The sequence below is a fragment of the Emys orbicularis genome, chromosome 2, assembly GCF_028017835.1.
Source record: "Emys orbicularis isolate rEmyOrb1 chromosome 2, rEmyOrb1.hap1, whole genome shotgun sequence".
NCBI classification, from domain to species: domain Eukaryota; kingdom Metazoa; phylum Chordata; order Testudines; family Emydidae; genus Emys; species Emys orbicularis.
This window is the reverse complement of record NC_088684.1, coordinates 271,633,745-271,659,763: the sequence shown is the minus strand read 5'-3', so window position 1 is coordinate 271,659,763 and position 26,019 is coordinate 271,633,745. Positions and strand designations below refer to the sequence as shown.

At 42.6% G+C, this 26,019-nt stretch overlaps 1 protein-coding gene across 2 annotated transcripts in view; it reads right to left on the bottom strand.

Moving 5' to 3' along the window:
* The window catches only part of CCNY (cyclin Y), a 226,374-nt gene that overhangs the window by 20,949 nt on the left and 179,406 nt on the right, over nucleotides 1-26,019 (bottom strand). For both annotated transcript variants that reach the window (XR_010561115.1, XM_065397661.1), the window contains exons 6-8: nucleotides 23,422-23,479; nucleotides 23,196-23,315; nucleotides 5,221-5,387 (exon numbers count right to left, since the gene is read on the bottom strand). Coding sequence is in view for 1 of the 2 variants with exons in the window: in XM_065397661.1 (XP_065253733.1) it covers nucleotides 5,221-5,387; nucleotides 23,196-23,315; nucleotides 23,422-23,479 (345 nt within the window). In the remaining variant the exon portion in view is untranslated. The remainder of the gene's footprint in view (nucleotides 1-5,220; nucleotides 5,388-23,195; nucleotides 23,316-23,421; nucleotides 23,480-26,019) is intronic.

The following is a 26,019-nucleotide window of genomic DNA, read 5'->3' as shown; positions in this document are numbered from 1 at the left end:
GAGAGAGAGTCTGTCAATCTACTGAGGAATATACCAACTTTGACAAAACAGCACACATCCTCAGACTTCTTTTGGCTACATCTTCGCTCCCAGATTTCCAGGTAACATCAGTAGATCATCTACAACTGACTAGCAAAACTACAGACACCTATCAAAACATACACATATTCCTCATTTGAGCTAATGTAATTTAATTAACCAACTCTCCACAATAGATTATTGTAATGTGCTGTACTTATGGCTACCCATCTAGTTCACACAGAAGCTCAAACTAGCTCAGAACACAGCTATATTTCTGAGTGGTGTGAGCTTGTGCATTTATATACACCTACAATTCAATTCTCTACATCAGCTCCCTGTTTGCCTCTAGGTGCAATCCAAAGTGTTGGTATTGATCAAATGGTCTAGATCAGTGGTTTTCAAACTGCAGGAATGTAAGGCACTGGGTCAAGGTGGCTCTGGTCAGCACCACTGACCAGGCCGTTAAAAGTCCCATCAGCAGTGCTGCCCGGCTAACGCAGGCTAGTCCCTACCTGTTCAGACACCGCGCTCCGCCCGGAAGCGCCAGCAGCAGGTCCAGCTCCTAGGCGGGGGGGGGGGGGGGGAGGGCGGGTAAGCCCGTGCCACAAACCCCGTGCCCTATCCCCTGCACCAGCACTGAGCCCCCCCCACCCCAGAGCCCCTTCCTGCACCTCTCATCCCCGGCCCCACCCCAGAGCCCACACTCCAATCCGCTGCCCCAGCCCTGAGCCCCCCCAAACCCAGAGCCCCCTCCTGTACCCCAAACCCCTCATCCCTGGCCCCAGCCCAGAGCCTGCACCCCCAGCCCAGAGCCCTGACCCTCTCCTGCACCCCAACCCCCTGCCGCAGCCCAGAGCCCCATCCCCACCCTGAGCCCCTTCATCCCCAGCTCCGTCGAGTCATGGGCATCAACAATTTTCTTCAACTGGGTTGCCAGAAAAAAAGTTTGAAAACCACTGGTCTAGATTCTGGTTGTCTGAAAGACACTTTCACCCTATACCCTATCACAATGGTTAACATTGCGACTAATAGCTGTGTTGTAGTTGTGTGTGTTAATTTCAATATTTAAAGCCCTTGGCTTCCCAGACATAAGGCACCATAGAAATTCATAATACAATCCCAATTACTTGAAAAGCCTTTGGATGAATTAGCTATATACATAATCATGGAAGACGGTTTAGCAAGCTTTGAATTCTGTGCTTAGGTGTTTGGTGTTCCCCCAAACTAAGAGTTCAAAGCCTGCTGAGCCAGCTCACCCAGGATCATCTAACAGGGAGCCAGCAGGCTTCCCTGAGACTGCTGGCTTTGGAGCTCCATTCCTGAGGACTACAAGAAGTTGGCAAGAACAGACCTAAGATGCTCTGCCGGACTGAGTTACACAGGAGTTCCAGGGCCTAAGGGCAAAGTCCCCTGGGGAGCTCAGTCATGCCCAGCCAATAAGCTCTGCAGGAGCGGAGCTTTGCCTAGTCCTCAGAAGACAGATAGGATCTAAGGATAATCAAGAATGTGGGTAACATTTTTAGATAGGTGAAGTATGACTAACAGCACCATCATGCATTCCATCCACCTTTTTCTCGTGACACCAGAACATTGTGCCCTTTCCAATGCATCTTCAAATTCTTCCTCTTCAAATGCACCTTTGACAAACTCAAAATTATGCTAAAACTGACAATCTCCATCACCTTATGTAGGACCAATCTCGGGTAAATGGTCTGAAATATCATGGGACACAGTCAGTCTTCATTACAGCCACTCAAAACTCTTAGCCTTTCCAGTCTATGTAGGAAAAACACAGCAGCTTCAAAACCGGTTTTTAAAAAGTGTGATATGCTCATCAGGGGCTAAGCTGCAGGAGGAGTGAAAGGTCTTTCCTGCAACTCTCAGAACCCAAATGTCAGGAGCGCGGGAACAAGACCATGCAGGGAAAGAGTAGCTTAGCAAAATCCATCATGAAAAAAATCAAAACAGACAAGAAAGCACTGCAAAAATGTACAACATGGAACAATCCTGCAGAGGCAGCGGGTGGATCAGATGACCTACCACTGGTAGGACTTTCCCATCTATACTTTGTATTCTCAAATCTTATCATGTCTGATTTTGTTGGACTAGAAGTGACATCGACCTTTTACTGATTATTTTTAATGGTAACAGTAACTGTTGAATTAAAAAAATAATAATAATAATACCCAGAGTGGCATCTGCCATATTTCCCACCTCAGTGCCACGTGGGTATGTGTTTTCCCCATGCCGTCTGGGTGTGCATATGACTTAACAGAACAATCAGGTTTTATTTATTTATTTTTGGCCCATGACAATAAGCCCTCATTAGAAATGGCTAGTTAATACTGATTTAGACTAAACTTTCTTAATATTCCAGCAACGATAGGTCACATTTTATAAAGCTCCTCCCAGCCAGAGGGACACCAACATGCTTAATATAAAGCACTCAGCTGAATCATAGCATTTATCTTTTCCTTTATGGGACGAGCAGTGAACTAATTGGAAGCTAAACTGGGGCTGCTTGAGCAATAATGCTTGGACCTTCACTGCTTTGAGGCTGTAATCTGAGATTTAAAAAAAGATGTGCTGTCTGTATAAACATTTGTTCTCCTTTCCCCTTCTCTCGCCCCCAGTCCCCAATAAAAAGCTTAGACATGCCAACTATCCATACTCTCTTTAATGGTTATGCGTCAACATGAGTTAGAGCATAGACCAGACAGCAATACTTTCCATTAACTACTCACGCCTCATGTTATAATAATTCTCAAACAAAGTTAACATTCAAATGTACAGAAGCTATTATAAAAATGTCTTAAACAGTATATCTAATTGGGATTTTGTTTGGCTTACCAATAGTTAATTTTAATTAGAAAAATTCCCATTGAGTTTTACATTTTTGATAAGATTATTAATGCTTCACCAAAATGATCAATGGAAGAAAAAATGCTATCTTTTTAAAGGTCTTCTTTCTAAAGGGCTCTTTTTTGTGCTTTTTTGAGAATACTAACCATATTAATATTATTCCAGAAAAGCACATAATTACCACAAAACATTACAGTAAAAATAGCCATAGTTAATGAGTTATATAATTATCAAGAACATGTAAGGAAGCAAAATTCAGGTATTAGCTTTTTGCCTCTAGAGTCATCATAGATCAGTTTTTCCTTCTCTCTCTTTTTTTAATTATTTAATAGCTAGGGATCAGAAATGTAAAAAAAAATAAAAATTAAAACTGAAAATTATTTGAAAACAGACGCGATCTACATCAGCATGTCCTGAGGAAAGGCAGCTGAAAGCACTGAATAGAGCTCTCCCCCCCGGCTGTAGAGGGGGCACACGAATAAGCATGCATGGCATGCTGGCTGAGTGGCCCTGTGTCCCCCTATGTCTGATTCCCAGCGTATAGCCTCTTGCTACTGCCTACAGTTAATGGATTAGGGCCAGACTTCTAAAGGTATTTAGGTGCCTAAAGATGAAAATAGGTGCACCAGTGGGATTTTCAAAAGTGCCTAGTGGCCCTGGGTTCAACTTCTGTTGACAATCAAGCAACACGTTTAATTTATTGATTTTAGATTTATAAAATTCTCATTATGTTACTCTGAGCATGTATTAATTCATAAGATATAAACAATTAAACCAACACAACATCAGCTAAAGGTCTCAATCCTATTTAAACGATCTCAGTAAACGCCCCCTCTTTCTCTAAAGAAGCTAATCCTCCTCAACCCGGCCCCTCAGGGAAAAATATAGGATATGAACAGCGCCCACAGCTTGTACATCCATTCCCTAATGGAAAACCATTTTACGCAAACACCCACACAGATAGTTGCATATACAGGAGCAAACTGTAGTTTGCCCTGTGCAGGTGCACTGGTGAGCATCAGGGATGGTGCAAAGAGCACATTATCTCCTCTAGCGTACCTGTGTAGGATGCAGCAGCCATGCTGAAGCAGTTGCTCTAAATACCAGAAGATTGGTTAGCACTGCCTGTGGTACAGAACACGTGGCCTGGTTCTCACACAAACCTGCTAGTGCCTGAAGACCAATACTGGGGGAATACACACTGTGCCTTTTAAGAGCTGTTGCTTTCTGAGTGCATTGGCCTCTTGGAGGTATTCTACCTGATTAGCACTATGCTGGCATAATGACTCCAGTCTCTACCGCTCCAGTGCTATTCTCACATATACTCCAGTGCACCTCTGGTTGAACATGGTGCACATCACTGAACTCATGGTGTAGGGATGCTGGAAAGCATAATATATATATATGTGTGTGTTCCACAAAGGTCTACAAAACCTAACCTGCCAAAATTTCACACCCAACAATCTACTGGGAAACATAGTACTTACAATTCTGCTTTCTTGGCTGGCCCCTCTCTTACTGCTGGAATATACTCTTTAAAAAGATTTAGTGGTACCTTTAACTGGTATTTATTCTCCTAGACAAAAACTATAGCATCCCAGTATGATGCAGTATGTATCCAGCCACGCTGATGCAATGTCACCGCATAGTCATGTCATGATGCAAAAAGAGGTTGGGGGAACCCATTCCAAATATATTTGTGATTTTTAAACACCCTGCAAGCTAACTTGGCAAGACAAGGAACAAACCCACCAAAGCCAGTATTTCTGAATAACAGCAACAGCTGTATTGGTTGTGGGCCTGAGGCAACTAATGGACTTTGATGTAATGCAGAAAACATCATCCTGTATAACAAATCCAAAAATTGTGGACCATTGTCCACAAGCAGAATCAACAGCGGCAGTGAATATGATTTAAAAAGACACAGGTAAAGAATTGCAGGCTTATTAGTCCTGTTTTTATTCAACAATAGTTTTTAAGCATCCAGGGGGCCCATTATTTGCCACTCTTGCACTAACAAACACTCCAGTAGTAACGTATATTTTTAAAACAGTGTGTAACAATTCTGTTTTACTATAACAATAAATTGCAAAAAAATTGCAGTACACACAATTTCAAAAATGCTACAATCCCACAGAGCAATCAGCAACAGGCATAGTTGCATTTACAGTCCCAATAAATTCATCAGAATCTGTTAACATTCCATGTCTCTAGATATAATCTGGAGTGCACTAACTTTACATAATAAAGTCTGTTAGGGAGTATAAGAAACATCAAACACATATACACACAAAATTCTCGGCATCCGCAGACTGAGATAAAACATATGGAACTCACATGTCCTCAACTGTGATATCTTTCAGGATCTGGCAGTAATCCACATTCCACACTGCCTGGTCGTCCCAAACTTTGGATGCCAGTAGAATTGCACCCAGTACAATTCGCTTCCAGTTTGCTGGACAAATATCTATCTCTGCGTAAGTTAACAGTCTTTCAAGATATACCTGGGAAGACATGTTATAACCAAAACTTAGTATATTCTTCTACTTAATAGAAATATTAAAATGTATTTTAAACAACCCATTCCACCTATTTTAACTCAATGATCTGATCCCGTCAAGTTTGTTTTGGAAAGGAAAGAAGGGTTTAATCCATTCATACAAAACCAAATTAAAGGTTGGATCTGGTCAATCTATGTTTTGGTTATGACTTCTTTCCTTTCTGATCTTAGCACAAGAAAACAAAATTTTAGCAGAGTTTGCAATTGTCTTTAATGAATCCACTCATATTAATCAGCATTTGAATGCCTTTTGACATAACAGTGAAAAAAACAGGAGCAGGCTAACAATGCTGTGCACTGACAATTATAGAACAATTTAAGTCATGGGTGTAATCCCGGAGAATCAGTTATCATGTAATATACACTTATAAAAACAGTTACATGTGATGAAAATTACACAGAACGCCTCTGTTACATTGGTCTGCACTTAAGAAGCTTATTTGCACCTTGAGTATGGTGGGATCCCAATTGTCCTGTTTATATCATATTGTTTTAAAAGGACTCTGAATCTATATATGCCTACAGTGTCCCATACGTTATAACTATGCCACTGTCACCAGGGAGAAAGATCAGATACAGTCTCAGTGAAAGGATTTTTCCTTTCTCTCATGTGAAAGGGTTTCATACATTTCTTCTGTTGATCAGAGATTATTTCCAAACCTTCTAATAAACACTTTGGTTATTTTTTACACTATATCAAACACAAAAAATGAAAAGTAATAAACATGCTACACAAAACAATAAGGATTTGTAGGGCATCACGGGTAACGTTAACTTCTTCAGAAAATAAGAAACTCTAGAGATTTAAGTGATACCAAGAACAGCAAGGACCTAGAAATGTGAAGCTGGACCTCACAAGATCCTTAAATCAGCATGTGGTGATGGAGATGGTTGGGCTTTTAATCTTTAGCTATAATTTGCTGAGTCTGAAACCTACTCTGTTGTGTGTAAGTTTTGTGCACGTCTAATTCCCAAGTGCATGAGTACAAGTTTAGGTTTAAATGGAAGACAATATTTGTTTACTATAATACTTCATGCCGAATTCACTCACTAAATATAACCCTAACATTTGGAGATTGACTATCATGCACCTTATGTGTCTGGTAGTATTATTTCCATTCAGGTCACACAAAAGGTTTGGCCAATGGACATAACTTCAGACTGCACATAAAGCTAATTCACTGAAGCCAGAGAACTTTGACTTTTCCACTTCACTCATTGATTTTTTGGTTAGGGATTCATTTTGAAAAGACTGAACACCTAGCTCACAGACACATGACTGGTTTTCTAACTGCCTGCTAACACCCAATTGCAAGGAAACGGGAATCCATGGAAAATCATTGTTTCCAAATAAGCACAAAGACTGGTATTACTCCTGTAACTGCACAGACATGAAATAGGGAGAGCACCTGACGCTTACTGTGGTGAAACTTTTAATCATCTCAGATTACTGTATTTACAATTTGACATAAAAGAAATATACATAATAATCAACATTCAATATTGTTTGTTGCTGTTTAGAAGGACTGAAAGAAGCAACTACGTTTCAGCATAACACAAGGTCCTGTGATCTCAGAACTGATTCATTCATGTATTTGTCTTTATTGCATCTTTTAAAAATAACACAATTATAAATAAAAATTTGTTTTTGGAGCTCTGATCATGTAAGCACTCCAGGTACTATATGAAAATAAATACTATGACTAAATCACATTTTAAGAGAATAACAAACACTCACTGAAAATTATACAAAAAAGGTGGCAAATCCAACACTAGGAAAGAGATGTGGCCAGAAAGGTAAAAGGGAAGAGAGAGGACTGATCTGGATGTTGAAGAGGAATAATTTCAACACTCCAGGGCCCACCAATATGACTATCAACCTGCTAAAACCAACCTCCAGTGATGGCATCTCTGAAAAGGTGGTGAAAAATATTTCACATGTAGCCAGAGCCCAAACCATTCAATGGTGCCAATTTAAACTCAATCTGCCACTTCATGAACTGCCAGCGTAAAGAGTGTTACAAAATTGCAGTTGTTCACAATGCAGACTGCGAATCTGCTTACAGGTTCGAACAAGCCACAACCAACAGGAATGTCCTGTTGTGAGCTGGGTTAAACAGGAGACTGAATTTCAGGAAAATACAAAGTAACGCATTAGGAGAAAAATAATCCCAAAACACGGACAGATATTCAGTGGGAGGGAGAAACTTATGGAAACTGTAATGCCAAAGGGACCTAGAGCCAAACTCAGCTGTGTTGTAAAATGGGGCAGCTCCACTGAAGTCACTGGAGTTACATTTGCTCTACGTCAGCACTGAATTTGATCTCCACTGTGATGGTGAACAGTATATTAGAGACGGCAGGAAATTCAACTAATACCATTTTGAGCTTCATATAGAGAGTCATATCATATCACATCTAACAGGGAGGTTACAGTCCCTCTCTATACAGCTCTAGTTTGATCACAACCGCGATATTGTATTCAGTTCTGGGTAGAAGCAGAAAAGCATTGACAAACTGGAGGGAATTGAGAGAAGAGCAAGGAAAATGACAGATCTGTAAGTAGGCATTTTAGCGCCCTGGACGAGCAAGCATATTTGAGCCCCCTACCGTTAGTTTTTAGATGATCTGAGTTAGGATATTACAGAGGAATGATAATGATTTTTGTAGTGAGATGAGGCCCTGAAACAAACCCTTGGTATCAGAGGCCTGGTCTGAGGCCTGAACTAAAGTAAAGCAAAGTTAAGCTGTGAGCCAGAGGCAGGCCCTGCTCACAAAAGTTGACAAGAAGAAGGCTGCTAATTGGACATATACACATATCTAAAGGGTATCAAGTACTAATAGGATAAACATTGCCAGGATGGCACCAGAACATTCCGGTACGAATACATTCCACAGAGATCATAGAATCATAGAATATTAGGGTGGAAGAGACCTCAAGAGGTCATCTAGTCCAATCCCCTACTCAAAGCAGGACCAACACCAACTAAATCATCCGAGCCCAGGCTTTGTCAAGCCAGGCCTTAAAAACCTCTAAGAATGGAGATTCCACCACCTTCCTAGGTAACCCATTTCAGTGCTTCCCCACCTTCCTAGTGAAATAGTGTTTCCTAATATCCAACCTAGACCTCCCCCACTGCAACTTGAGACCATTGCTTCTTGTTCTGTCATCTGCCACCACTGAGAACAGCCTAGCTCCATCCTCTTTGGAACCCCCTTTCAGGTTATTGAAAGCTAAATCCCCCCATCACTCTTCTCTTCTGCAGACTAAATAACTCCAGTTCCCTCAGCCTCTCCTCGTAAGCCATGTGCCCCAGCCCCCTAATCATTTTCGTTGCCCTCCGCTGGACTCTCTCCAATTTGTCCACATCCCTTCTGTAGTGGGGGGACCAAAACTGGAAGCAATACTCCAGGTGTGAACATAAGAATGGCTGTACTGGGTCAGACCAAAGGTCCATCTAGCCCAGTATCCGGTCTACCCATAGTGGCCAATGCCAGGTGCCCCAGAGGGAGTGAACCTAACAGGTAATGATCAAGTGATCTCTCTCCTGCCATCCATCTCCACCCTCTGACAAACAGAGGCTAGGGCCTCACCAGTGCCGAACAGAGTGGAATAATCAATTTCCTTGATCTGGCAATGCTCCTACTAATAAAGGCCCAATATGCCGTTGGCCTTCTAGGAACAAGGGCACACTGCTGACTCATATCCAGCTTCTCGTCCACTGTAATCCCCAGGTCCTTTTCTGCAGAACTGCTGCTTAGCCAGTCAGTCCCCAGCCTGTAGCAGTGCATGGGATTCTTCCTTCCTAAGTGCAGAACTCTGCACTTGTCCTTGTTGAACCTCATCAGAGTTCTTTTGGCCCAATCCTCCAGTTTGTCTAGGAGATGAGGAGGAACAGGCTAACTCATCCTAAAAGACAGAGTCAAAAGGATAATATAATGGATAGACTTGTTGGTTTGAACCAACATGTACCAGGAGAGAGGGAGCACCCCAACATTCAGAGGGGCTGTACCTCAATGCATCAGAAGTGATGTGTAACAGGTTTGTACCTGTGTATAAGAATGGATCCGAGTGGATGTCTTTGTCCAGCCTAGGGGGCAGTGGAGAGTCCCGCCACTGACTGAGCTGCGTCCATTGTCAGGGGGCACATATTCATAGTATGTCTGGTAGAGTCTGTGGGAAACTATTACTGTGATTTGTTTGACAATAAACCTGGCCGCGTGCCTTCGTACCTTATCGGAGTCTGTGGTCATTGGGGGTTCTCTCGGGGTCTGCTGTGTCAGCGATCTGTGCAGAGCCGGGGCAGCACGCAGAGGGAACACACGCACACGGTTATCAACATTGGACAGAGCAGAGCACCACACTGGTGACGTCTGACGACACATTTATTTTTGCGTATTAGTACAGTACATAGACAATAAAAGCTACTGCACGATTCTTTTAGGTGCTACATTAATTTTCACACAATCTTTTAACATCCCTATAGTATCTTCCTACATAACCTTTAAATAAACTCATTGATAGGTACTGAAAAAAAACATGGACTGAAAATAATTGTAACATAAATATGGATATTGCAATGACTTAATGACATGAAACATTCAGAAAGACATAAAATTGTATTTCTGTTTATAGAAAGCTGATACTGGTGGTTTTCCATCACCCCACAGTGAGACTGTGGCTAGAACAAACAGCCACCTCTCTCGATGACACATAGGAGAATAAGAGGGACTCAAGAGTAAACAAAGAACGAATTTACCTCAGAGGCAGATTATCTAGCAACTGAATTACCAACATAGCATCTGACTCTCTATAAGAAGAGGCCACCCTTTCTTTGGCCTTTATATGAGGGAGACAGCCATTTTGGGGGGTGGGAAAGTTGTAATATTGCTTCTTGGTACAATATTTATGTTTGGCTTATACCTGATCATTTCTCCTCCTGAATCCTGCCAAGCAAACTGTGATTATGCCCCTTTAAAGGTGAAGGACTCTAGCAGCATGGCTTGTTTGTGTAAGGCCAGTTGGGAAGTATCATTCAGTTGGGGAAGCATGTTGTGACAGCTGATAAGAGCCATGATGCAGCCTGCATCTTGACAGGGAGTTAGATTAGATGACCCTTGCAGTCCCTTCTAACCCTATGGTTCTATGACATTTGATTTCTGGCCAGGCGAGGCCCCTCTCGCCTAAATGTGGAGACAGAAGAAAGTATATGGCTGTGGTGATTGTGAAATCAGATTATGCTGTGCTTCAGTGAGAGGAATGCCAGTGCCAGGGTTATAGTGGCTAGATGGACATATCACCGAGGTGCTGGCCCCGGTGTCGTAGAGACGGGTGTCAGGAACAGACTGGCTGGGTCACAGCCTAGAATGCTAAAAGCACAGGTCACAGTGGACATGCTTCTTCGCCAGTGCATATCTTACCATCAGCCCCAATCCAGATCTGTGCCCAATGCGGATTTCCCTATTGGGCACTTCACCTGTATTGCAAATGTCCTGTATTTTTTATCTGTCGTGGCACAACTGAAAATTGACCCTAGCCCAGAATTAGAGGCATTTTAAAAGAAAAGCCAAGGGGGTGTTCAGTATCCTGGGCCAGTCTGCCCTGAAGGTGTCAGTTCCCTGATGCGTGAGTGCACCTTGCTGGCCAGTGAATGGAGCATTATAACAATGGATCAGAGGGAGGCTCCTTATTCTGTTCTCTGTAATAACGGTTGAATCAAGATGGGGCTGCAACAAGTAAGGACAGGTCACAGTAACAGGAAAACACAGCTAAAGGAGGGAGCAGGGTGTGTTTTACCTACTCTGAGTGTCCACTAAAAACTTAAGGCACATTTTACTTGTGCAGTGTTTACTTTCTTTGTTTCTACTGTTGCTTCCCGTAACTGTAAATCACAAGCAGCCCAGGACATCTCCATTTTTCTTGTCTGAACACTTCCTCCTCAGCATGGAAGCCCCTCTGCCCACACCCTATTTTTGTAAACAGGGCTGGTGGATCATCCCATCACGGTAATGGTTACCTCCTCTGCCCCAAACTGTATCAGGGCTTTGCCCTCTGCCACCATCTGGCAGTGCCTCAGCGCTGGCCTGAACACCGGCTCTTACCTCCCTCCTCCAGTTTTACTCCTCAGCCCCCTCCTGCCCCTGCCTCCAGCTGTTTGATCCCCGGCCCGCAGTCAGTTTCCACCCCTTGCTCAGACCCTGCCCATCCCCCTCAACTTGTCCCCTTTAACCTTTTTAATCCTTAGTGAGGGCAGCAGCTTCAGCTAAGTAGGAGCCAAGCAGCACTCAGCACCCTGAACACCTGCTGCCCTGCCAGGGTCCTAGTCCTGGGAAGCCTGCTCCCGCCAGGGTCACTGGGCCTGTGAACCTGCCAGAATGGGGGTGAGGGGGCTGGAAAATGGGAGAGGGGAGGAAATATTAGAAGAGCTAAATATGTATAGCTTGGCTCAAAGAAGATTAAGGACATGAGACACAGATATTTGAAGAGTGTAAACACCAAGAAGAAGGAAGAATTATTTAGGATACAGGGAATATAGACTAGAAATAACAGGCTAATGTAAATAAGAGCACATTTAGGATGGAGGGGTAATTCTCCTTGGGGAAGGAGGCATGGCCAGCACCCTTTCCTGGGGGCCTGCAGCTTTAGAATCAAGTTAGGACTCCAGAGAACACTATTTTATTCTTATACTACCCTCCTCACCATAGTATTCAAGCACGGTCTAGTAGCCCATTAAGCAATCTGTCCTGTTTGGTTGGTTCTCTCTCTTATCCTCTCTCCAATAGGAGAACTGTGTGTGCAGCTTAGAGCTCTGTTTTGGTGGGGTTTTGTTTTTTTAAATGTACATGCTGTTATGCACTTACGTTAGAGAAGGCAGGTCTAAGAAGTGTGCCTGGCACTTGGAAGGTTTCTAATGGTCCTTAGCTTCTGCAGGAGTTCCTTCCACAGTCTCAGACCAGTTCCCAAGAAATCTCTGTCTCCTGCACAGATGGGCTTTACCCTTATGATAGTTAAATTGTGCCAGAGGAACGGAGCTGTTGGCTACGGTCTTCATCCCAGTGCTTCAGGCCACCTCTTAGGTATGCTGGGCCCAGACCATGAAGCGCCTTGAAAATAAGGATCAAGACTTTGAACTTGACTCAATATTGTACAGGAAGTCAGTGTAGAAATTAGAGAATGGGTCTGATGTTCTCGTGGTAGCCTGTGTAGCTGAGGAGACACAATGCAATGTTCTGGCTAGTGGAAGCTCCTGGGGAGAGATGCTAAATCAGCACCAACTTTTGGAGCTGTTCCAGCTGGCTCTGGGCCCATTTACAGAGCAAGGCTTTTGGGTGATTATCACCATTGTATCCCTAATTTTAAGCAGATTCACTGGCAGCGCGGGACCAAAACTTGGCTTCTGCTGGCACAAGCCAGGAAATGGCTCTGGGCTCAAGAGAAAAAAAAAAAGCTGGGTATTTACTTGTGCAATTCCCATTAGTATTCATGTCATTTGTACAGCTAAGTCTCTGCACATTTAGCACTCGGGTAAACACAGATCTTCTCACTAATTTCAATACAATTTTTGTATCATATAGACCTAAGATTTATATTGTGCTTTTATATTGTCATTGCTAAACTCATGTTCTAGTTGTCCTTCTTTCTTAACATACAAAAATAATATACCCTCTCTATTTTCCTGTCTTTAGGATCAGTTGCTATAAAGGTGACTAATAACCTGAATTTTAAAAGATCATCTTAGGGAAGTATGTTATAAAATGTACTAATCTGAATACTGGAGGAAATGAATCTGTACCTGAAAGACTCAGGAGAAGCAATCTGTCATCTTTATTGAAGACTCATCTCCATGTGACTATCTCAGTAGATTTTTCTGTTACAGAACCATAAGTAATACAATATAATTACCATGTATGGTGTCCAGAAGCCACGAGTTAAATGCCATGAATTACCTTCACCCACTTAAAATAGTTTGATCCATCTTTAGAAATAGCCTTAACAGATTGCAGACATTCTGGAATAGCACTTTATTTCCATGTAATTGATCCCTAGAGACTTGTCTTTCTGACACTAGGTTTATGCAGATGAAAGTCCACAATGCTTCCCTAGCTAAACATTCACAGAGCTAGATTCTAAAAACTAAAAGTAGTTGCCTACCCCAGTTCACTTCCCCATTCCTCTCAGTATTTCCAGAACCTCCAAAACCCATCTTTACCCAATGATAATCATCACTAGTGTGGCTGTAAGACTCCAACAAGCATGATTATAGAGTCTACAGTTTGGCTCTCAGGTTGATTGGCAACAAGAGTGCCATACAGTGAGCTCAGTTCTTATTTAAACAAACACCATAGGATAGAAAATGTTGGTGGCCCTTGGCCAAAGAAGATATGACTTTGCTTTTATTATCTGAGACTGCAAAACAGGTCGGACCCCCGCCACACACACATACTATTTTTCCTTTAAACACTAACTGCACTTCAATCCTTAAAAGAAACCTTGTTTACATATTTTGGTTACTTGAATGCTCTGCTCTGCTGTGGAAAATCTTAAGTAATGCTCATTTAAAAAAATTCTTACTTTGAAATATGCCGTGCCCCCAAACTCAGAAGCACTGGTCCTTATAGTAAAACAAAAACTTTCTTGATATATCTGCCACCTAAGCTGGCCTTATCTGCATGTCTGTATTACATTTGTCCATTAATAATGTCAAGCCCCAGCTACATACAACAGATTTTCCTGTAGAAAAGTTGGCATCTTTATATTTCACTGTAACCACAAATGAAATTCTTGTAAAGCAAACTTTTGGGCATTTTTAATAATACAAACATAAAATAACAGAATTAAAGCTAAAATCTCAGTCAGAATAGTAATAATTCTGGCTTTTTCTTGGCCATTTCAGACTTACACCAAATATCTGATTGGAGGTTACACTCAGGACATTAGCAGCCTAATATTTTAGCCATAAATTAAACTGCTTAGGTGATTTTTCCTTGCTGTGAATACCTTTCTGGTGACACACTACTAGTTGAATAATATTTATTACATACTTCAAAGCCCACCAACAGGATGCAAGCCTTTTTGAAGGAAGAGAAGACTAGAACTGAGATGGTATTGATTGTTTTCTTTGAATGAGAGCTAGGAAAAATTCGGAATGCCATCCCATGGGAAATTCCGATATTTCAAATTTTGTTTTCCTCCCAAATTGGGACAAAACATTGAATACCAAAATTTTTGTTCAAAGAAATATTGAAAAACACATTCTATTCAGAAATATCAAAGCATTTCATCTGAACGTTTTCTGGTCCAAACAAAACATTTAGATATTCCCAAATCAAAATGTATATTTTTGGCTTATTGAACTGACCCCAAACACTTTGTTTTTAGTCAGTTCAGCATTTAACTGCACTTCCCCCAGTATGAGCAACTGCCTCATAGGAGTTACGGTTCGAGATCTTGATATTCAATTCCCCTTTACAGGCCAGGCTCCCTGGCCAGACTACATCTCCCATGATGCACCTGTACTCCAGTGACTTCCATGATACACCACACAGACTGCCAGAGGAGAGGCCATGTTATATTAAGGGAGATGATGTCCTCAAGGGAAGCCAGCCAGCCCACAGGAGAGAAAGGAGTCTGAACTACAAGTCCCATCAGCAATGCACCACAGTGGGAAAATGCAGCTTAATGTTAAACTGACTCAAAATACAACCTTTTTAGATAATTTCAACAAACCAAAATATTCCAATTCAGGTTGAACTGACTCAAAATGAAGTGTTTCATTTTTATTTTTCCCAATGGAAAACCACACTTTTTTGTTGTTGAAAAATTGAAATGTTCCTAAAGAAAATGTTGATTTTGAAGAAACTATTTTCTGTTCCCAACCAGCTCTACTTTTAATGGCTGTTTTTATCTTCAGACAAAACGGAGGCTATGTAGGGAGCACTGAAAAGAAATAACTTGAAATTGCCATCTCTATTGCAACACTGGCAAGATTCAGACAAGTTGTTTGTGTGGCAGATTAGATGTTTCAGTGACAGAGCAGCTGTAAGAAAACAGGAGTAATTTGGTATACCTTTCCTGTTCTGCAAAATGCAAGAACTCTGTTGACCTGCACAGTTCTGCACTGAAAGCATTTAATTTTGCAACAAGCTTCACAAAAGGCCCAAACCTGTGAAGTGCTGACCGCCTTCTGAAGTCAACAAGAACTGAAGGAACTTGTGGGCTCAGGCCATTGAAAATCCTTCAATACTGGGTGCCTAAAATTTAGGCACCTAAATGATTCAGTGGCCAATTTCCAGTGGTGCTGAGTACTACCTGCTGTAGTCCCTCTGCAGAAAAAAAAAAAAAAAAATTCAAGCCACTTTTACTCAGATGCCTAAATATGCATCTAGGTGCCCAAGTTAAAAAATGTTCATCTAAGAACTTTAGAAATCCCAATCCACTTAAACAAGAGCCCAGTGGAGCAATGAAGTGGTAATAGTAGAGATTAATTATGTCAAAATCAAATTTATTGCAGATTTGGGTACAGTGAAAACCAGGAATTGTGAAAACTGTAGCAGAGGTACTTTTTTAGACTAGATAATATCTTTTCTGAAAGAGAGATGTGGGGTCAAATAAAGGGTAGATTCAGAATGCCCATTACATCATCCAACCCAATCCATGTAAACTACTCAGAAAGGGTTGGAGACGGGGGACAAATTTGCTTACTTTGCTTAAAATTCACTATCCAGTCAAAATGGCTAGTTACATGTGAAAAGTTTATACAACAGTGACTATCACTAGGAAAACAAAATCCCTGATTAACTATCTCACCTTAAAAAGATAACAGAGTAGCAGATGTGCAGAATTAATAATTACATATTTCTAATACAAAAGTCACTTGTTAGCCAACAAACTAAACTTGAATGTTTTTGGAGGGAGAGAGAGAGAGAAAGCACAAAGGAGCAAGTGGGCAGCCAACCTATGGCTAACTGAGCTGATGGAAATCACCTGGCATTATCAGAATGTTATAAAATTCTCAGACAAAATACCAGCAGTAGGAGCAAGGCCTCTGCCAAACATACCTTCATTTCTCATCAGCCAACAATCAACCAAGAAGGAAAAATGAAGGACTTTTTAGCATCGTAAAGGTAGAAACAAAGGCTCTTCTCATGATGTTTTTTCAGTGCTGTGGGTCAGATTCTGATTTGAATTTTACCATCGAAACTTCATTGATTTCAGTGGAATCACTGGATTTACACTGGTGTACCTGACAAGAGAGTCAAGCCTATGCTGTTTAAGGTTCCAATCCTGCAGCTGGTAGTGTGCAGTTGTACCTGTATGGACCCCAATCTGCTGCCCACACACACTATCAGTTGTGAGACTTGGGCCTAAATGTTGTTATCCCCCACATACCACATGGAGGCACAGTTTCCATTCCAATGCACATCAACAAAGTAAAAAGGAATAAATACATCTTTTTCTTCACAAGTACAAAAGTTTGGTGCATCCCAATGTCTGAAACTGAAAAGGGATTTGCATGGAAAGATTATTGTATGTACTGGTGCTAAGGTAACTTTTGCTAGGCACTGAAAGATGCTTACGGGCTCAAATCCAACCACTGAACTGCCATATGCTTCTGTTCTGAGAGATTAGCCAGCTCCCTGCTGACTCTGTCCAAAAACAACTTCATGCTTTGCACTTGCTCAGCTGGGCACCTAACATGTTCCAGACAGGCCTGGTGCCATTCATTTTGTAGAAGAGGATATCCTGGCATGATACTGCTGGCAGAGGTACAAGCTTGTCCAATTTTGAAATGAGACCAAATGTGAAAAGTAGTGAAGTATTTAGCTGCAAAAATCTCTGGAAAAGGTGGCCAAAAATAAAAACTATTATTAATTATTATTATTATTAACACACAACCCAGATATTTAACATCAAACCTTAGGTGAATCAGGAGAAACTCAAGTGTTCATAACCTCTGATTTTGCCTCAAAATTTCATCCAATTTCTCTTGGAAAGAAAGATGCAGCTAAAAGACACTCAGACTATTATATGATATTTATTTTCCATTCTCCTTGTGACATTGGGCCTCACTGTTCCTTCTTAACACAGCCAGGATTCCCACTGACTTAAGTGGAAGTTCTGCGTTCACAAGGAATGGAAGTTCAAGATCATTAACTCAGAAGTCTAAAAATAAAACCACATTCCCTGAGTGAATTTGTCCTTTTTCCTTTGGAAAAAAAAAATAGATTCCCCCCACTCTCTTAAATTTTGCTTCTTTGCAATATTTCTACTGAAGCAGAAGTCAACACAGTTCCATGTTGTTTTCTTGTGTAATTATGCACCGGCACAGATGCTACTAGTAGGAAAGTGCACAGCTCCAAAGAAAAGCATTTGTAGTCATTACTGCAGAATTACCGCAGATCAGCGGGTTTTGGTTTGGTTTTTTTCTTAAATCACCATCAGGTATGTGATATTGTATGGAAGATAGAGAACTGAGCCCAACAGGAGTTTTTTGGCTTTGTCTCACTGCCCAAAAGAAGAAATGGGAGGTAGCGATTTTAAATTTCCTAGACAGTGAATTTAGGATTGATATATAATATGGAGCAGATTTTATGTCAGATGATAACCTTATGCTGCCACATGAATCTTTGGACATAATAGGATATCAAAATTAAACAAAAAGATAAAGAATAGCATTGTGGCAATTTACTTTTATTTTTTAAATGACCAGATTTTATTAAATAAGCATCCAGGGCAGCTTTTATAAGATTGTCACTAGCAAGAGGAATGGTGGCCAGCACGTGGAAGGGTTTTCATATCTTGAGTTTGTCAGATATTCAGTAGGGCTGTGACAGCTGTAGAATTCATGTCACTAGGAGAGATTAAGTAGTATGGTGGGGGGACATATTTCACTAACTGAGTGCCCATTCCTCCCCTTCCTCTTACCTCAGCTACCACCTTTGTGATTCACAATGGGCTGTCACACTATGGCTAATGGGGCTTCCCGCTCCATAAAGGACACCTTTCTATTCTCAAGAAAATCCACTCCTATCTGGTGAAAATGGTTTGCAGACACCCAGCAAAATCAATAATCAGAAAGAAAAATAGCCTTCTCCTCCATACGTCAATTTAGGAAGTCAAACACATGTTTTTAGATTAAACAAATTTTCACTGGCAGTTAAAAGTCAGAATACTCGCTGTAAATGCAACCAATACCTGTAACGGGAGGGCAAGTTTTTCTTCTCTACACATGTGTGTGTACACACACCCCCCCCCACACCCACGAGACCCTATAATTATAATGAAACTGTCTTGCAGGAATACCTGATAGAGAGACACAGTAAATCACTAAGCAGTAGACTCTCCTTATGAGGAAATACTGCAGGTGGGATGAACTTTCTCTTTACCGTTCTGCAGTGCTCTCTTTATTCTATTGTTGGAAACCTGACTGTTTCCAGGATAAGGAGAACATGGGAACATTTGGTTGGATTCGTTAAATCCATATATTTCATATGGCAAACATTGACTCTCTTATGTAATTACAATACTCTCATCGCTGTGGCATACTGTGGAGATGAACGTGGTACAAATGCTGAATGTGATCTAGGCACCAACAAATATCGTTTTGTATCTATATTCATCTAAATTTAAAAAATAATAATTTTGGCTCTCGTAGGTACTCATCTGGCCCCTTTTACCATATTATCTGAGCAACTCACAATCATTTATGTATTTATCCTCACTGCAGCCCTGAGAGGCAGGGAAGGGCTATCACCACCATTTTACAGATAGGGAACTGAGGCACACAGAAACTAAGTGATTTGCCCAAGGTGACACAGGAAGTCTGCAGCAGAGCACAGAACTGATATCCAATGGACCATCCTTCCGCCCCAATTCTAGTGATCAGACTGCTTCTGTGTTTGTAGGACAAAGTGACAACATATAACTAGTGAAGACACCTACATAGTGTCCCGTTTTCCTTGAGCTATGGATAATATTAATACTGAGCACTTATACTGAGCAAGCCAATTAAACAGTGACCTTACTAGATCGTGCCACAACCACCTAACCAGCAACATAGAAACTTGAGAGCAATGTTGCTTGGTGGAAAATGATGATGTTCTCTCAGTTTCATCAAGGATGGAAGTACCTCCTAGAGAGGGAAGAGAACATATACCCAATATTCCTTTCATAAAGCCAGGTCACAGCTTGAGCACAAGCCAGCTATTCACCAAGACAGAAAATGTTATTTAAATGAGTTTTAATCAGCAATAAAATTCATTCTTTCAATTAATGTAGTTTCTGTGATGTTATTGTGAACATAAATAATGCAACTTAGTATTTTAACTGTCTCAACCGCAGATATTAATTTCCTCACCTATAAGTACAAGAAATCTCTTCGCAGCTTTGGAGGGCTTTGTGGAAATTAAATCTTTTTGTTTCATTATAAATTGGTTTTGCTGTAATATGAAAAGCTTTAATTGAAATGTTTTAATTAAGCACTTGGAACAGGGATGGGCAAACTATGGCCTGGGGGCTGAATCCGGCCCTTCAGACATTTTAATCTGGCTCTTCAGCACCCACCGGGGAGCAAGGTCCAGGGCTTGCCCCGCTCCAGCGCTCTAGTTGGGGAGTGGGGTCGGGGGCTTGCCCCGCTCCGCGCAGCTCCTGGAAGCAGCGGCATGTCCCCCCTCCGGCTCCTACACGTAGGGGCAGCCAAGGGGCTCTGCATGCTGCCCCCACCCCAAGTGCCGCTCCAGCAGCTCCCATTGGCCAGGAACCACGGCCAATGGGAGCTGCAGGGGTGGCGCCTGCGGACAGGGCAGCGTGCAGAGCTGCCTGGCCGTGCCTCCGCGTAGGAGCCGGGAGCCAGGAGGTGGGGGGGGGGGAAGACATGCCACTGCTTCGGGGAGCTGCTTGATGTAAGCACCGCCCGGAACCTGCACCCCGGCCCCCTCCCATGCCCCAACCCCCTGCCCCAGCCTGATCCCCCTCTTGCCCTCCGAACCCCTGGTCCCAGCCAGGAGCACCCTCCTGCACCCCCAACCCCTCATCCCCAGAGCCCGCACCCCCAGCCGGAGCCCTCACCCACCCACACACCCCAACCCTGTGCCCCGGCCCGGAGCCCATTCCCGCACACTGAACTCCTCATTTCTGGACCCACCACAGAGCTCACACCCCCAGCAGGAGCCCTCACCCCCTTCCTGCACCCCAATCTCATGAGCATTCATGGCCTGCCATACAATTTCCATACCCAGATGTGTCCCTTGGGCCAAAAAGTTTGCCCACTCCTGACTTGAAGCATTACAATGAGAGTTTTGTTTGTTCCCCCCCCCGGAAAGCAGCTTTTACGACACAGGCTGGGGGTTCATTTCACTTAGTTCTTTCATCAGGTGTATAGACTACAATCTAACCCACCATTGCAGCTGTCCATGCTTCTCAGGCAGCATTGCCAGGGTATGCCTGCATGCCAACGGGGAAGCAGTGCAGTCACCTCAAGACACCCAACATACTTTGAACTTTGTATATGTTTGTTTTTAATAATATATTGACATATTAAAGAGGGACTGTTAAAAACCCAATAATTCGAGTCTCTTACTTAAGATGCATTGTGATCCACTTTCCCAGAGACATGCTGCCTGAGTGCGGGCAAGCCTCAGAGAAGAATGAGTGGTGGACGGCAGGCTTGTGCAGGGGAGGCTGGTCTCTACCCACAGTCAACATCTCAAAACTCAAAGCACTTGGCAGATTTTGGCTAAAGTTTGTAATGTGACAGCAAAGCCAACTTAGGAGGGTTTAAAAAAAAAGAAAAAAAAGAAAAGAAGATTACTTTCCATGCAATCAGAGAGATCTGTTTCTAGGCCCCCACTGACGGCAATGGTGACATATGAGGAAATGGAAGTCAGAGGTGAAGGGAGAATATTTAACTAATGAATAACATGGTATTAAAAATACTATTGCATCATACTTATAAAAGACATTTTATCCAAAGGTTTGGAAGCACGTTACAGAAGTGGGTATTATTACCCTCCTATTTACAGACAGGGATACGGGAGCACTGGCAGATTAATGGTCTGATTTGGAAAAGTGCTGAGCATGTGCAGCTCCCGTTGAGTTCATTGGAAATGGCAGGTGCTTTGCACTTCAGAACATCAGGCCATGAATGTCTTGCCCAAACTCATACAACTAGTAAGTGGCACAGCCAGGAACAGAACCCAAGTCACTTGAGTTCAGGTCTCAGGTTCCAATCACTATGGATGCTCGTTAATTAAGACAAAAGAATCGTTAATAATTCAAACGGTATATTTAACTGATGATCAAAATCAAATCAGTCAGCTGTGGGGTTTTATTTTTAATGATTTCTCTACAACAGGAATGGAGGACTGTATGTTCTCCTCAATGTGACCACATTAACAAGATTCCTATGGAAACATGGAGTAGTGGTGTGACAGCCTGATGCAAACCACAGTCGCTACATTATTGCTATGCATAATAAACGCCCGTCTTTTCAACTAGAATGAGGAATCTCTTCCACAATGGCTCACAGAATGTAAATTTGGATAACAGGAGTTCATGTAAGATCATTCCATTGTATTTGACAGTCAGCTCTTTAAATTAAGTACTATTTCTTTAGGAGACAGAGCAATAAACTCATTGTATAAAACTATGGATAATGGCTGGGCCAAGCAGTTGACTAGCAGCACACTCCAATACCCATGTCCAAGTCACATGTGCCCAGAACAGCAAGGGCTGTAGGGGGCGAACCTTGCACGACTCTCCCCATATTCATGTCTCCTACTGACCAGCAAGAATGGTGCTGACAGACGCTGGAGGGAGCCAACCCCACTGGCTATTCTCTATCAGGGGGAGGGAGGGCTTGAAGAGATGCAAAGCTATAGGGCCTGTCAAAGAGGAAGAATGGGGTCAAACGTCAAGGCTCTGCCTCTCCAATTTCACCTCCTGTCCCCCAAAAATAAACCTGGTAAAAACTGCCCTACAAACTCACTCTGAAGAGGTGAAAATAACCAGCACGTTTGCTTTTTTAAACCTAAGCCAAGAATGTAGCAAAACCTGTGCCTGAAACCTGAAGAGACTCATCAGGGTCAGTAGGATAGAAATTTCAGGCCAGATTCTCAGCTGGCGGAAATCAGACTACCTCCATTAGCCCATGAAGTCAATGGAGTTATGCCTATTTAAACCAGCTATGGATCTGGCCCTTCATCTTTAGCACTCTATTTTTAGGTAGATAAACTTCATCCTTAGCTATTCAATTGTTCACTGGTATGACATGCCCCTCAAAGACACGTACGCGACAAGTAAAAACAGCAGCCACCAACATGCTCCAGTCACTCATGCAGCCCTTGTGCATCCATAACTCTTACTAATGCCATTAAGCTACTGACAGTTGTCAAAGAGTCTTTGCTGGAAGCTATAATGACACACAGTAAACCTGACCAAAGTGAAATGGTTTCAGTATCTAAAATTCCCACATGTCCAAGACATTTACCCCACCTGAGTATTATATTAGTGGCCTGTACTGTTATCACGCTGTGTGAGCAAGACGTAAACCTGACCGTGACACATGCTATACAGCCTCCTGTAAAACTTCAGTAATAACTTAAATAATTTATTCTCCAAATAACTCAAGTAACTTCCTTAGTCTCTACACAAAGTGTGATGAGAACCAACTCCTAACAACGTCCAGCTCTGTACAGCTGCACAGAAACAAGGGTGGATCTGTTGAATGATTGATGTCATTTCACAGACACTTACCAGGGTGACAATGGCACATTCAGCAGTCAGTTGAGCAGCACTGAATAATGTCCGAACAAAGCGGTAAATCTGTTTCTGCTCTGGGTCGTGTTTGTCATAGTCTGGTGGCACTTCGGATTTCTGGGGAAGAAATATTTTCAAACAGGTGACTGAATCAAAAACACAGGCACAGGGAAAGGCAGTGGACTTTGTCTCATGAAAGACAAGAAGAGGTAGATGAGTTTACCGAAAGGGGGTGAAGGTTTTCATCAAAAATATCTAAGAGCATCCTTCCGTCTGTGTCCCTGAAAAGAGAGAAACACTGTAATTTCACTGCCAGCATAAGACTGTGCATGCCTTTCACAAGCTAAAACAAGTCATCATTAATTGTAGCACTATTTGTGCTGGCCATCTTGGTTGTAAGATGGCTATACTTAGGTATTACAACCAAATCCTATTTACTGAAGAACAGCAAGACACTAGATGCAACTCCACAGACATTAACAACAATATTTGATTTATTTAAGTTAAGAACTTTGTGTAATTTTGGAATAAATATTAATGATCAGAAAAGAGGTTGTACCAACATCAGTGGTCAAAACTCAAGACTTTGCTCCATGTGGCTTTCTAATTACAGTTTAACCTTTATTCGATGCATCCTTGCTATTCTGGTCATGGGATTCTCCTGAACAGAGACTGTTGAATGTACTTTCTATCTGTACTGAACTGTGTGCATTCAGGGAAGTTATAGCTTGGATGTTCAGTGGGGATCTGAGATCACAAAATATATTTAACTGGTGCTGAACATAGGTTTAAGCCCCAGCACCTGAAAATAAAAGGTTTCTGCTTTGCAACCTACTAATGCATGAATAAACATTTTCTTAAATGGGATGAATATCTCAGCCTATTGTAACTAAAGTTAGCATGCAGCACAAAGTTCCTCATTAGCTAAGAAGATATATACTTTGGGCCACATTCTTATACTGTGTGAGTAAGGGTATCACCTTACTCCACATGTAGTCCACTGGAATCAGTGGTGAGTAAGGGTATTACAACTCCGGCGCTTTACAAAGGAAAGAGAAAAGGATTCTCTCTTTCTCCTTCCTCAGTGCTTTAGCTGCAGCCCACCAAGAAAGCATTTGCTTGGCTTTCAGTACTTTGTTAAACAGAAGAATGAGATATGATAAGCATTCATTTTCCTCACTGAAAACAACATTTGGAATTTTTGTCTCCTGGGCAGGGGTGAAAGTAGAAATAGGGACTTACCAGTACGGGGCTGGGTTGGGGCCAGCTCTGGCCCCCAGAAGGGGCGGAGCCTCAGGTGGAAGGGGCAGGGATGGGGGGGTTCAGAGCCAGCCCCGGCCCACCCTGTACCGGTAAGTGCCCTCCCCACCAGGGTAGCAGCAGCAGCTGGGGGCTCCGGCAGCAGTTTAAAGGGCCCAGGGGAGTAGCAGCGGCCGAACCCTGGGCCCCTTAAACCGCTGCCGGAGCCCCCAGCTGCCGCTGCTACCCCAGGGTTCCGGCAGCAGGGCTCTGGGGGCTATTTAAAGGGCTGGGGCGGTAGAGGCAGCGGGAGCCCCGGGCCCTTTAATTAGCCCGCAGAGCCCTGTTGCTACTCCAGGGCTCTTGGGGCTATTTAAAGGGCCCAGGACTCCCCTGCTTCTACCACCCCGGCCCTTTAAATAGCCCCCGGAGCCCTGGGGTAGCGGCGGCGGGGCTCTGGCAGCTATTTAAAGGGCCCAGGGCAGCAGGAGCCCCGGCCCTTTAAATAACCCCTGGAGCCCCACTGCCACTACCCCAGGGCTTCAGCAGCGGGGCTCTGGTGGCAGTTTAAAGGGCCTGGGGCTCCAGCCGCTGCTGGGAGCCCCAGGCCGTTTAAATTGCCGCGTGGGGAAGCCGGGCCGCCCCGGTAAGCCGTATCGGGGCGTACCAGCTTACCTTCACCTCTGCTCCTGCGAGTGAAGTATTTAATATCAAATCTGAAGTGTTTTGTTATTGTTTTGTTTTCTGAGCACCCAAAAGCATGTTAGGCACTTCACAAACAAGACAGACCCAGTCCCTGCTTGATAGAGCTAAAAATCTAAATATAATGAAAGATGCAACAGAGAACAACAAACAATGAAGAAAAGGAATTGGGGGAAGAAGGGATGACAATTACAACAGTACAGTACAGTTGGGTTAACTATGGAAAAATGTAGCTAGAATTGGTCTGATCTATCAATAGTCTCTCTTGAAAATGTTATTGTAACACCTGATTACAGTTTGGGAAGTTAGAAAGTAATCTAGTTTTGAGTAAATCTGGTGTGCTGGAGAGAAAAAGAATGAATGAAATGTTTCTTAAATAGTTTCTTCCCTTACAAAGCAGGGGTCTGGATTCAATTCCCATTACAGTCAGACTCATATTGACTTCTATGGGAGCGGGACTGTGCTTGTAAACCAACAACCATGACAAGTTTTGATAAATCCTATATACACTGCTGCTTCACTTTTGGTTGTGGTGCTGGGAAACTGAACTTTTAAAAAATGATTACTGTTACAGTAGCATGAACAACGGAGTGCTGTCCTCAAATTGTCCCTTTAATCTTGAGTCATAGACCGTCCTTTCATGTCTGTTCTTTAAGCAAATGTAATAGAGATTTCAACAGCTTCACTTCTAGAACTGTTTCTGAAGAGTACAGCAGAGGGCGCATTTACAACATGTTGTGTATCAATGCACATCTACAGAAGACAGTGCAGTTCTTTCTTGATAAATTCACCTCTCAGTTAGAACAGTGAAAGAAGCAGCCAAGCTTCCCAACAGGAAAACATTCAGTGCACACAGCTCTCAGATTATTGACATGGACAC